The 13,766-nt window shown below is 43.9% G+C and overlaps 1 protein-coding gene across 1 annotated transcript in view; it reads left to right on the forward strand.

Annotated features, from left to right (window-relative positions):
• The window catches only part of ADAMTS17 (ADAM metallopeptidase with thrombospondin type 1 motif 17), a 167,563-nt gene that overhangs the window by 121,637 nt on the left and 32,160 nt on the right, over window positions 1-13,766 (forward strand). Inside the window, exons 17-19 of the mRNA XM_027644623.1 lie at window positions 2,279-2,436; window positions 6,248-6,407; window positions 8,278-8,413. Coding sequence (XP_027500424.1) covers window positions 2,279-2,436; window positions 6,248-6,407; window positions 8,278-8,413 — 454 coding nt within the window. The remainder of the gene's footprint in view (window positions 1-2,278; window positions 2,437-6,247; window positions 6,408-8,277; window positions 8,414-13,766) is intronic.

The raw sequence follows: 13,766 nt of genomic DNA on the forward strand, positions 1-13,766 counted from the left end.
GCTTTGAGTTTAGTTCTGTCACCTCTGGGGCTGGGCAGAGCCAGGCAATAGTCATGTGTGACAAAAGCCACTGGAGAAAAAGGAAGTTTTTTGTGTCTTAAGGTACATGGAGGTTTTACAGCTCCAACATTGATCTCTTCCGATGGGGCGCTTGGTGCAATGAAGGCAAACAGTGGTGAAAACACTTTGGCCCAGATGCTCTGCTGAGCCTCCAGTAGAATTCCTGCAGTCCTCAATTTGGGAACAGGTCTGTTTCCAAACTCTCCATCTCCTCAGGGACTGAGGGAGCGGTGCCTGCAGCAATCATAATCAAACCTTACCCAGAAAAGAGGTTCACGAAGATTAAACTTTTCGGTTTTCATCAGGAAGCTGTCTTCCTTTGATGGGGAGCTCGAACCAAAGCATGGTTTTAGTCATTTAATTTTGAGCATGTGCTGGGATATCTTTACTAGTCAGCCATGGAAATAGCTTTATCTCATCCCCAGCTTTGATTAGTCATGTCCACAGCTCCTCGAGGCAGCCTGATGGCCGCTTTGATCTGCCTGGAAGCCACTAGGCTTTGGCAGAGGGAAGCAATCCTGCTTCAGAATTTTGTCTGAAGCTTGCAGAAGGTGCTTTGAAGATGGAGGAACAAAGCAGGAGGAGAAGTGAGGCGCAGACAGAGTTCTATTGCTGTAGCATGCAAATACCAGGACACCATCATACCCCCAGGCTGTGTGCCAAAGAGAATTTTCCTCAGAAAAAAACGTTCTCCCACATACATCCCATTTCTCCTGGGGAAACCACACTTGCAGTTTCCCTTCACCCTGATTTTGGAGCCTCTCGTGGGACCATGAGAACTGTCAGGAAGCTTGTGTGCAGCAGGACACAAAAGTATTCCACCTTTTTCCAGTAGCTCCCCAGGGTACAGGTCCTCAAGAAGGCACATGCAGATGCAGAGAACATTGTGACCTTCACTTGCTCCAGACTCCCCCAGAGCTCAGACACTACGAATGATATGTATATCCTCAGCACACCTAGGAGGGTTTGCTGGCTGTGGAGGCTTGATCCAAAGAGATGACAGTGGCAGATTCCCTCTTGGCTTCCAAAGGCTTTAAACAGCTCCTCTTACCTCTTTGCATCACACTTAGTTAAGTGAAGGCCAGGGTTGTGTTCTTGGCTGGAAGAGAATGAAAGAGGCATGAAATGCTGGAGGTTAAAAAAACACCTTGTTAAAGGCTTAGCCAAAGGACACAGTGAACCTTGAACTAGGGAAGCCCAGTATCACAGGGGATATTCTGTCTGTCTGCTGTCAGGGCACATTTGAGCACGGTCATGGATCTCCACAAAGGGGCCTGGCGCTTTCTGCTGGAACAGGAGCTGCCAATTTTCTCTTCCCTCAGTGCATCACAGCACCTCTGGATAACTGTGCTTCCGTTCTAACGGAGAAAACACATCAATCCCTAAATCAGCTTGCACTGATGAGTCAGCAGGAATGGGATGTCCTTGTGGCTGGAGTTGTCTTTGAGTGTTTGAAGGATATCAGTGATCCTGATGCAATAGTTATGCTGGAAGAAAGGACATACTACTAAAGATACTCCAAGTATCTTTTCGTCTCAATACTCGTTTTCCTTCAGCAGTAGAGCTTTCCATGTTGGCCTTACTGATGCATAGAGGCACTGCCTGGCAGGATGGATGTGATCCCACAGCACCTGACCTTGTACATGTGTTTCCAGTTCATGGGCTCTGAAAAGGGGGTTGGCCAAGTTCACCTTCTGTCCACTGACCAGCCTCTGCTTTGTATCCTGGCTTTTCTTTAGATCTGTGACAGTTAAATGTTCACATGTTCACTGTTTGAATTATGGAGCACACACAAACTCAGGATCACTTGTATTTTGCACTTGCTAATCTTGTATCAGCACGGAGATTGACTGATCTTTTTCTCAAGGATAGTTTAGGAAAATGCGGTCTCAAAAGCTGGAAACTAAAAAAAAAAAAAATTCTGCTTGGAAACTAAATTGCAGAGTTGTCCTGTTGCATTTGGAAGGAGAGTTTAGAGACAAGTAATCTATGAATTCTGTGTTAATGCTTGAAACACCTTCATCAACCGAAATACAGAATATATCCAAATTAGACACATTGAGTCACCTAAAAGTGTATTTTGTTTTAATTTAAACTCAGATCTGTTACGCAGTTACTGCATCCTGTGTTCCAGGTAGCCTGAGACAAAGACTCAGTAGCCTGTGTTGCAATTACAAATTTGCTTGCCTTTCATTCCGTGGTGTTTGGTTCATTCCAGCTCTAAAAGATTCCAGTAAGAGATCCATTAACAGCGACTGGAAAATTGAGCTTCCCGGTGAGTTTCAGATCGCAGGCACTACTGTCCGGTACGTGCGGAGGGGTCTGTGGGAGAAAATCTCTGCCAAAGGACCAACTAAAATACCACTGCACTTGATGGTAACTTTATATCCTTTGTTTGTGTTTCTTAAATGATGCAACGTAAAGGGTTTATGTCCTTGCTGAAAGTTAAATTTTAATTGTTTGCTCCCTCACCACAGTGTTTTCAAGGTGTGCTGTAGTGACCCTTTTTTCTTTGTTGCAAAGGCTGGAGAATCCCAGTTCCCTACTTCAAAATAAGTGTTGCTCTGTTCAGTGCCCCAGTAAACTCATGTCCAGTGCAGGATACCCCTGTAATGTGTCACACTATGTGACACATCCATTCCAGAGGATGTAGGTTCCCAGAGACCTTTTTTATTTCATGGACATGCCTGATCACACACATAAAAGGATATTTGCTGAAATACCTTCTCGTCTTATGCCAGAATATATTCTGTTTTAATACACTGTTCTCTAACAGAAGAGATGCATATTTAGCATGTGCAGATGATACATGTGAATTTGAATCTAAGTAGTGACTTAATTACACACAGAAATGTTCCTTGTTTTCTTTATGTTGTTTTTTCAGTTGTATGTAATTTAAGGTGTTTTTTGAAAATTTTCCCTAATGTTCAACATAGTCCTTCTGTTAACACTGTCATTTTATAAACACCCTCATGGCTGCTGTATGAGAACAGGAGTGAGAAGTCCACAGGGGTGAGAAGAGCAGGACTGTAGTCCCAGAGCTGTCACTGTGGGTGATGGGGTGACCCATGGGCCAGGCCCTTAACACTGGTGTAACCTTAATGTTGTCATCTGTAAGACAGCTATAATGATGATGCCTGTCTCTTGTGTTCCTAGCTGAAAGTCTGCAGAAAGCTTTGCAGTTTCTAAAGCAAGGTTTGCTTAGAAACAGAGAATATTTTAATGTGTTCATTGTTTCCTGTTACTTTTTTATCGACTTGCATTTTTCTCTGTGCTGTTTCTTTTCCTTGTGACTTTTTGCCACATTTGTTCACTGAAGGCCATCTGTAAGCACTGCTAAAAATCATTTTCTCCCTTTCCTCACCTGATTTTTTTTTGTACAATGTTTCCTGACCCAGTTTGAAAAGCTCCAAAGATGCTTTTCACACACACAAAAAAAATAATAGTTATACCCCACTTTGTCAGTACTTTCTGTGTGTCAAAATATGCTGCATAGGAACATGGGGTGTTTTGTCTTTGCTTTCTCAGATGAGTGAGTTTACCAGGTTCACAGACCAGTGTAAAGCTGGATTCCAAGAGCTGGAATGGTCAGGGGGCAGGTTTGGGCACACCAGCGCTTTCCTGACTCGGCCACGTAGTTCAAAGTCTGCCCACACAAAGGAGGTGTGTACAGGCACCTTCTTCATCACCAGAAACATCAACTTCTGCCTGACTTTGGCCTTAACACAAGTCTTCCCTTCTGAAACCAGGACTCTGACAAAGTATCTTGTACTACCAAGGTCTTCCTAACCCCCTGTGAGAAAAAGGAGTTGCACAGGTACCGTTTGTGAACATGCTGTGCAGGGTTCCTTTGGCAGCTCTTGGAACCTCCTGGGGCATGGATTGGTTGAGGTTTAGTGCAGTAAAATCTGGTTATCAGCATTTTGTGAACCTCAGCATCAACAGAGTGATGGATTTAACTCCTTTGTTAAGGAGGAAGCAGCTAACGTAGGAAACTAGTGATTATGAGGTTCTCCAGGAGAACCTTTCCAGGTACAGACTGGCACTTTCAGCAAACATAAGCAGAGGAAATGTTCCTTCTTCACCTTCCCTCACAGAAATGATTAAAAATGAGGAAAGTAAAAATTACCAGACCACTAAAAAACATGTGGCTTAAAATCCCTGCCAGTGGTAAACAAAGCACAGATGAAGCCTTTGCTTCAAATCAGATACTAATCTTTTCCTTGATACAGGGTAGTGGGTTTCATTCTTTCAACACAAGAAAGGCAGGATGGTTACCAGTTCCCCCTAAATAGAAAACTGTTGTTCAAACAGTGGTGGAATACACTGGACTGAGAAGGAGCCAGAAGCTTCAGTCAGTGCGTTGTGACCTGCATTTGAAACCAATTATCCACACGTACACACACCCCCCAATTATACATGGCTACGAAATTGCATGAAATTGGTTTCATATGGGCCTTTAGATTCACTAGTCTTGCACCCATATTGAGATAATAAGGATTTCTTTTTAGGAGCTGGTTTTTAATACTTGAGGCATTTCTCCAAGTGCATTGCTGTAAGTGGATTTCTTGGAGAAATTAATGTTTGTGTAACTAGGCCTGTGCTAGTCCTGCTCTCACAACAAACTCCCAGAGCAGAAGGAATCTTGAGACAAGGCTGATGGATCAATTCTGTAGAACAAGCTGTTTGTATCTCATGCACTTCAGGAAAGCCAGAGCTCTCTGGAGCTCTCTGCCTCTGCCTGGTATTTGAATTGTGTTTAAAAAACCAACGTTCATCTTTGAAATTGTAATGATGAGCACTAGTATTCAGTCCTGGTAGTAAGGCTCCCTCTGTAGCTGAAGCAAAAGCATATCTTTGTTCCCCACATCCTCTGGAATAGGCTTTTCTGCCCAGGGTGCAGAGCAGCTCATGGGTGCTGAGTTTGTAGAGCACCCCCAGTGCTCATGCACAGGCTGCCAGGACCCCTTCTTTCATCACATAGTGATTTATGTGGTTAAACAAGCTCCTGACAGCTTTAGTCAGATTATTGGTTAAGCAGGAATGATTTGTGCAAATCTGAAGGGGAAACAATTACTGTTGGGACAAAATAGCATTTGTGAATTTGTCTTTTTTAATTGGGCAGCTGCTTGCTTCACTTATGAGAGCCCTGCTTAAAATTTCCTGTTGGGTAAGGCATTGCTTCCATTTCAGTGGGTGTCAAAAGGCAGCACAATTCACCTGTCTAATGCTTCTGAGATTATGGGATAATAAGTATGAGTAAGTCTAAAGCCACAGCATCAGCATTACAGTAGTACTTCTGTGGCATTTGTTAATAGTGTGGTAACTCAGATTCCATGGACCTCACACTCCACTGGATATTTTGTAGTCACTTCTGACTCAAGCCAGTGAAAGTGAGATCCAAACGAAGCCCAAGATGTAAATCAAAACACGACCAGAACTCTCATCTGCCTGTGGTGAAAAAATAAGCATTTTCCTCTCTTCCTCTGTTAATAGTGAATTTTAGAGTAATAACACTGGAGACATCACATGTGACTCCATGGGAAGTAGCCTGCTGCTGGAAGCAGGTTTCACCTTCCTCTGGCAATACACAGGCTATGAAAATATGTGCTGCCAGCAGCTCTATGATAGGGCTCTTCCTCGTCATCCTCAGGCCTCTGAGGCAATAAAATCCTGCTGCCCCAGCTTGTCAGCAGCAATAGTCACACTCACAGTGAGTGCCACATCTCCCAGGAGATCTGTGACTTTTTTTGCATTAGCTATTTTTGCTCTGAAAAGGATCACCTTGACCTTTCAGATGTGTTGACTCTAGATGCTCATTAAAATAGTTGCTGTGTGAAAACTGTTGATTTAATGCTTTTTGTTGTCTTTGGGTAGTCAGTGGCCTGTTGATTGCACATAAGGCTTAAAGTTATGCCCTGAATTTCAGGCTTAGACATCTCCCTGGCTGTTTTAAATATTCACAAATCATAAGCAGTTGTTCCTCCCACAGTGCCCTGTTTTACCAATGCCACTGTAATTTCAGGTTTCTAGGTAAAGATTTGGTTGCCTTTCACAAGGTATATTTTATGTTTTATGTTTTAGAAACCTTGGCCTGAGCCAGCATTTGCAGCATTACTGTCTCCACAGTCTCTTGGCTTTCCCAGTACAGTGTGTTGTAACTGCCTCTCTTTTCCTGCCGAACCAGGTGCTGTTGTTTCATGACCAGAATTATGGGATTCATTATGAATACACCATTCCTGTAAACTATACTGCTGAAAACAGGAGTGAGCCAGAAAAGCAACAGGATTCCTTGTACATCTGGACACACAGTGGATGGGAAGGATGCAGTGTGCAGTGTGGAGGAGGTAGGGATCTTGGGAACCTTGGTGGGACTCGCTGTACAGGGTTTGCAGACACCAGACATCAGAGAGGGGGATGGAAACTGGCCATGGGAATGGATGTTGTCATAATGAACTCAAATGAGAGCTCGTTCTCACCAGCTCTCCCAGCTCTCATCCCATCCCCTACAGTTAATTTTCACCCGGGATTTTGGCAGGGACTTGCTCTGTCAGCTCCTCACCGTAGGCTGGAGCCGCACCTGGATTTGTGCTCCTCGGGTGGCTCAAGGCGCTGCTGCAGCCCCATGTCTCAAACCCCCGTCACGTTCTTGGAGCAGAGTCTTCCCAGGTGTTCAGGCACATTCACCAGGAGACACCTCCTTGCCCAAGGATGGAGCAGGGGCAGTGCTGCTGTGACAGTCCCAGGGTGGACGTGCTGGGAGTCCAGGAGCACGCGGCAGAGCTCAGTTTTCACAGGATCCCTCGGATGTGCTGAGACAGATCTGCTGAAACCCTGAGGGGAATTGATGCTGTGAAACCAGAGACTGGTTTGTCAGCCACTGTCCATTGAATTTTCAGTGCTGGAAGGAGTAGGTTGTTCCCTGAGGAAAACAGATCGTTTCCATGCATTCTGGCCAGTCTTTCTTCACCAGCAGTCCCAGTTATTTATGATATGATGTGACAGAAGGAAAGAGGGCTCATCTTCACATTTGCAGGCTCATTGCCCTCAGTGCACTGAAACCATGGATTTATTTTTTTCTGTAAATAGAATTCATTTTAAAATAGACACTTACTTTTACTCATGCATTAAAATAATAATTTCTGAGTCATTAAATCCTCACATGAATGAGTAGGAGATTTGTTTGTGGCTTTATTTTTTGTTGCAAGCTTGCTATGTATTTGAATAAAAGCAGTGTCTGCCAACCATGGCTCCTACCAGTGGTAGCTTGACAGTCGATCTTTTATTTTGGTTGCCAGATGCTGTTACTCCTTATCCAAGCTGGGAAGGGCCTTTTCTCTTTCTCCCTTCCAAACAGACTTTTACACATTTTTTATTTACAGAATTTGAGTTATTTTTTATTATCTGCTGCAGGTCATGAATGAATAAACTCCATTTGGTGCAGGCTCAGGGTTAGAAGGAGGCTCTGAGGAACCAAAATAATTAGCAGTGAGGCAAAGTCACACTGTGGAGGGATGGCAGTTTCCTTGTCACCTGTGGTCCTTGTCATGCTGCCCTGTGGCCCAGCTTTCCTGGGGTCACACAGGGGAAGGCAGAGCCCTGAGGGCCACACAGCAGTGTCCTGAGGAAAGACACTCCTCCTGATGCACAGGGATTTTATGTGAGAAATGCTGAGATGTATCCCACTAGCAGGGCTTTTAAAGCAGTATATCTGGAGGACCAAAAGGTGAGATTTTCTTACTTTGGAGGTTTAATTTCAGCTCTTTGTGAAACAAAACCGAGCCCAGTTAATCCCCCTTGAACTTCCTTCACTCCTTTTCAACCCGATTTTTCCTGCCTGGAAGCAGCAAGAGGCAGCTGTCCTGTGGTTATCAGTCAGCACATCTGTCTGAGGTGATTACAGGGCACAGCTACCTGTGGGGGAGGAACAAGAAATGAAAGCAAATTGTTTTCAGGATATTTTTCACGTTAAACACTAGAAAGAGAAAGCCCAACCTGCTGTTTCTATGAAGGAGTCAATTGCAGAATTATTGGCTAAAGATTTGTAGCTTTTCTGGGGGGGAAAAGAAAAAAGAGGACGAAGGTAAGGCAGAAGTGGAGAATAAAATTGCTTGCAGGGCACAGTCTTGTAGAGGGAGCAGGGAGCTCCAAGCTGCTGAGTTTTGGTTAAGGAGTTGACAGGGTTTTGTTCAGAGTTCTTTTTTGTTTGACTTGTAGGTGAAAGGAAAACCATTGTGTCCTGTACCCGAATTATTAACAAGACCATGACACTGGTGAATGACAGTGACTGCCAGCGAGTGACGCGCCCCGAGCCCCAGGTCAGGAAATGTAACACACACCCCTGCCAGTCACGGTAAGGAGCTAAAACCCACTGCAAACCAATATCCCTTCCCTTCAGAAATCACCCATTTCCAAAGCCTCCATCTGGTGAACACAGTGAAAATGTCTGAAAGCATTGGGACACATTGTTAGCCACAGTAAGCAGCTGTAATATTCATTTCCTTTTGTTGAGCAGGTCAGATTTTCATTACCTCAGACAAAGCCCATTTAATCTGTGGCCAGCAAGGCCAGATTCCATGCAAGCTGCCTCCATGCATTGTTTGGGGATGGTTTTCTTTTCCCCTTGGCTGCCTCCTGGGAGACAGAGCAACTTGCAGTGTAAAGTTAGACAAGAGTTCAGTGACTGCATATCTAACCTTTTCCTTTCCTGAATCAGCACAGAATAGGGTCTAATTAACTGTCAAACAGTGCTACCAAAAAAAAAAGAACTCAAGAAATTATGATGAAACACATTTTAGATGCTTTCCTCAGTAAGGGTGCTTTTCTCTTCAGTAGGAGTAATTAGAGATCTCATAGTAATAAGTTTTAAAAGCAATAAAAAGCTCTCTTTCTGATTTGGCGAGCAGTTTTAGCTGAATTAATTTTTATCTGCATTGTATAAAAAAAAAATGAGAAAACGCAGGAAGGTACATTAATTTGTTCAGTTTGTTTGCTAACAAAAACGTTCACTCTTGCTCTGCAGTAATCTTTAGCATTGTAGGCTACTACAGACTCTCCAATTTTCATAGTAGTTATAACATAAAATCAGTTTAGAATAAAGCTGAAAAATACCTTAAAAATCATATTCAAACAAACCTGCTGGCTGTTGCATCTTTTATATTCAGACAAGCCAGGGAAATGCTCCTACAAAGCTAATCCTCCTTGCAGAAACAATGGGGAAAATGACAAACAGCACACTTCCTTCTAATTAGACCTGCACTCTGATTAAAGTGCCCTGGAGCAGGGAACTCCAGTGTCAGATCATCCATCAATAAGGCCAGGCTGGTTCAGGTTTCAGTTTCTACCTGTTATTGCTGCTGTACAATATTGTGGCCACACAGCTTTCAGTACTGAAAGGTAAAATTAGATGCCCCCTGAGCTTCCAGGTGTGTAAGGAGAGCCAAACTCCCAGTGGCTTCGAGGAAACAACTTGCATTTCCATGAGGAAGTTTCCTAAATCCAGTGATACTGGGATTTCTGTCATGTCACTCTCAGACAGAAATAAAAAACATCTGCTTTTGTTTGTACCCTGGCATGAAATACTCCTTCTAGACCTTTTATGAAGATACTGGGAGGAGGCTGGAGGAGGCCAAGCAGGTACCTGGAGGGCATCCAGGTGGTGGAGATGAAGAAAAGCAACTTAAAAAGCTCTGGAAGATGTGGGCAGCTTCTGCCTCTATCAGGAGGGCAGCAAAGGGAGGTCCTGGCTGTCAGGTCTGTCACAGCCCCAAGACCCACAGGGCTGTTTCTCAGTTGGATTCCATGACTCTGAGACAGCCCCTGGATAAGTCTTCTCTTTGTTGCACACTTCCACCATGGCCTTGCTGCCAGTCCAGGTCAGGATAAATCACACAAAGCCTCCTGAGAAAGGATTACTCTGTTCCTATAACCAGATTTGGAGAATCTCCTTTGGAGATTCAGGTCCAGCCCTTATTCCAAGGTATCTCTTCTTCTGTGTGGGGTTACCAGGCCATGTACAGCCACAATTTAGCACAGTTCTCCCCAGGAACAAGCAGCTCTGGCACAGTGTCCCTCTTGTTGGTCCTTTTTTTCCAGAGCAGTGACAGCAGACACCAAATGTTCTCAGTACCCGGAAAGGCCACAGGATCCTTGCTGATGATCTGATAGACCACACTCCCTCCCTCCCTCCGTGTAGGCTACACTTTCACACTTAACATGCTTTTAACTGGAAACATTTTCAGAAGCACATTCTCTGTGCCTCTGTAGAATTTAAATTTCCACTTGCGTTTGCCCACCCAGACATTAGAAATGCATGCTTAGCATATTCTCTGACCAAGAACATCTTAAAGAAACCATTCTCTTTCACCATGTCAATGCTTTTTTTATGAGCCCTGAATTTGTTTTAGGGTTTCAAGTAAAATTATTGTAGCATCTTGTTACAATAAGGTCCTTTCCCGTTTCCACTCAGACCTAAGCCCTTCACCTGAGTTCAGAAGAAGGAACAATGCTCTCCTTTCTCTGGTAAACCTGCTCTGTTTTGTGCATTTTGAACTACGTTTACACTTTCACTCAAAATTTAAGAGAATCACCTTACAGAGTGTTTATCTCTAGAGAGGGGTCTCATGGCCAGCACAGGGCTGGGTCGGGGGACACTCAGTCTCTGTTTCACTGTTGGATGTGCTGTGTGACTTTAATTCACTATCCCACACTGTCCCTTTGTTTCCTCCCTCAATCCATGTATGACCCAGATTACAAACTCTTTGGGGTGGGCTGAGATCATGTTGTTTAAATGGAGGAAGAGGCTGTTGCTGTTGAGATTGTAATAAAAATTTAAAAAAAATAGTTACATTATATAAAGTGATCAGGAGAAAAAAAGGGTACGTTATTAATAACAGTGTCTTTCTTCCACCACAATCCCAAAGTGCTTTGTAAATTATATATCCCTTTGAACTTCAGCCACCTCTTGGGAGAGCCAAATAATGTGGGGCAGGGGACAGTAGTTTCATGAGGCCAAGGAGAAGATCAGAATTCTCCAAGTGCAACCCAGCATCTGAGAAAAACAAAGCAGGATTTAAAAATTGGTTGGATACGCTGACATGTTTTGAAATTAAACGTCACAGAAGAGAATTTTCTTAAGGGTTTTGTTGAAACTGGCAAAAATAAAAGAATCTTTCATTCTTTATTATTGTTACTCTTTCACCTTTAAAAAAAAATGCCTCTTTTTCTTCCTATTTTATTTTTTATGTTCCTTGACCCTCTTTTTCCATTAAATTCTTTACAGCTTCCTTTCCTGTCCCAACTGCACCCTATTAGCACCTCTTTATTCTAATCCTCTGCCTAGCTCTTTAGGTATTTTTTACAAAACCCTGCTGTAACCAGATGGAATCTGGATTCCTGCGTGTGGTGTGTATGGGCTGCTTCCAGCGCTCTGAGCACCAACCCAAATACGCGGCAAACCCGGCGCTGGGGCTGGCACCGGGCTCAGGAATCACAGATCACATCAGCTGTTATTACTGAAAACACGGGTCGGCCAGTGGCCACACAACTTCAGCATGCATGGTTGGGGCTGGGAATGTGACACTGCTCCCCTCCAGTGCAGGAAAAGAACCAAAACCACATGAAATTTCCCAACTGTTGGACTTGCGGTGGAATGGCCTGTGAGCAAACGCTGGGGATTTTTGTGCTCTTCGCTGCAATGCGTTTTCATGGAGGTTGAGTCCATCCAGGGACCTGCTAATGGGTGGTGTTCCTACACCAGAAATCCCTGCCTGCATCTGCAGAAAACCACAGGAGACCTGAGCCCTTAGTTTCACTGTTTAGGACTTGAAAATACCTCCTGAGCCGAAGGGTTAGTTTTCTGCTTCCACCAGCAGCATGTTATAGACTCCCTTCCATAAACAGATTTTGCTCCACGGGCTCCTTCCCTCTCTGGGAGGCTCTGCTGTGACCTTGCTGTTCATGTGGGTCAGGATCTTTTATTTCCAGCCTTAATTAGTCATTGTCATTTTTCAGCCTTTTTTCTGTGCATCAGCTCTGCTCCTTTGCTTATACAGTGTTTTCCTTCTCTTACTCTTTGCCTTGAGCTCAGTGCCATATGAGACAGCAAACCATTGTGTCTCCTCCTTCCATCATTTTTCTGGGCGTAATCCATTTCTTTAAGTTCTTGCTGCTTTTTTTCATGGCTGCATCATATTTGTGGCTTGCAGTCATTGGAGATGTTTTCCTTCTCATTTTTTTCAGCATATGAACCCTCCTTTAACACAGAAATGTCTGTTATTAGTCCCTAAGCACACAGCCTTGCACTCTGTGCTATTAATTTCCATCCTATCTTTGTTATTGCAGTACTCAAGGTTATTCAGACCTTCCTGGATGACATCCTAATCCTCTGAGGTATTGACAGTGCTTCTACACTTTGTATTGTCAGCATTTTTCCTAATTTTTCAGCATTTTTCTTCTCTCTGTGCCAAGGTCATTAATGAACAGACTGAATTGGATCAAATGCAGGACAGAGCTTTCAGGAAGTCCACTAGTAACTAATCTAAATTCCTTTCATACCTGATACTCCTTTACAGTACTACAGGTGAGTGAGAGCCCGGCTCTCACCTACCATATGAATTGCACAATTATATCCATGTTACCCAGCATATCACCAGTAAACATTTCCGTTGCAGCAAAAGAACTTCTTCACCAAACAGATTAAATCTACCACATTTCCTTTGTCTGCAAAACCAGTTATTTTAGTCAAAGAAATGCAGCCAGTGAGTTTTACCTGAAGGAAGCCCATCCTGCATCCTTTTAGCACGGTGTCCTTGATTATTGTTGCCCTCCAAATCCTCTCTAAAAGCTGGCACACTGCTGAGGTCAGGGCTGTGGTTACATGGATCACTTCCTTCTTTCTTTCTTCTATTCCACTTTCACTTTTCCGTCCATGGGCTGGAATCCAGCTCCATCCTCTCCAAGGGCTCACACACCACAGCGGTGCCCAGGAGGGAAAAATGAAGCCAGTTGTAAGAGCCAGCCAAGGCCCCTCAAGCTGGCTCAGCACCTCAGCAGCCCGTCCAAAAGGCTGGGGACTGCCAAAATAATGGTGCCTCGGTGTGAGGTGGGTGACAGTGCCCATTGCTTCGGTTCCTGGTCTGATTTAAGCTCATGGAGTGTGTCCATATGACCCTGCTGACTGAGAGTCCTCCTCTCCCTTCAGACTCCACCATGTACCTTTGACAGTGCTGTTTAACAGCCCAAGAATACAGAAATCCCGATACAAAATACAGAAATCAGTCTGGCTCCCCCATTCTGGTCTGTTTGCACCACGTTTTATGTGTGTTCTCATTGCAGGTAGATGGGGAGAAGAACAGTTTTGAATTTAGTTTGTGTGGTGAAAGACTTGCAAATAGTAGAATTTGGGGGGAACAGTGGGATGGAAGACTTTTTTGTGAGTATCAGCGAATTGCTCACAGGGCTGTGTGGAAATTACACTAAACTTAAGGAGCGTTTTGGCTGTGTGTGAACTGAAGGGACTGAGCTGGACATTTAATGGTTCCAAATGAGTCTGTTCTTTCATTAATGCTGTCAGGCTCTTTTGGGAGCTGTGCAAGTGTTTATCATCCATAAGGTTCAATGACCACGAGATCAAAACCTTGTCTGTGCCTTGTGCTGAGAAACATCTTTGGTGTGTGTTGGATTTGGTTTCATGAAAAAAAAAAAAA

The sequence above is a fragment of the Corapipo altera genome, unplaced genomic scaffold, assembly GCF_003945725.1.
Source record: "Corapipo altera isolate COAL_440 unplaced genomic scaffold, ASM394572v1 50, whole genome shotgun sequence".
Lineage (NCBI taxonomy): Eukaryota > Metazoa > Chordata > Aves > Passeriformes > Pipridae > Corapipo > Corapipo altera.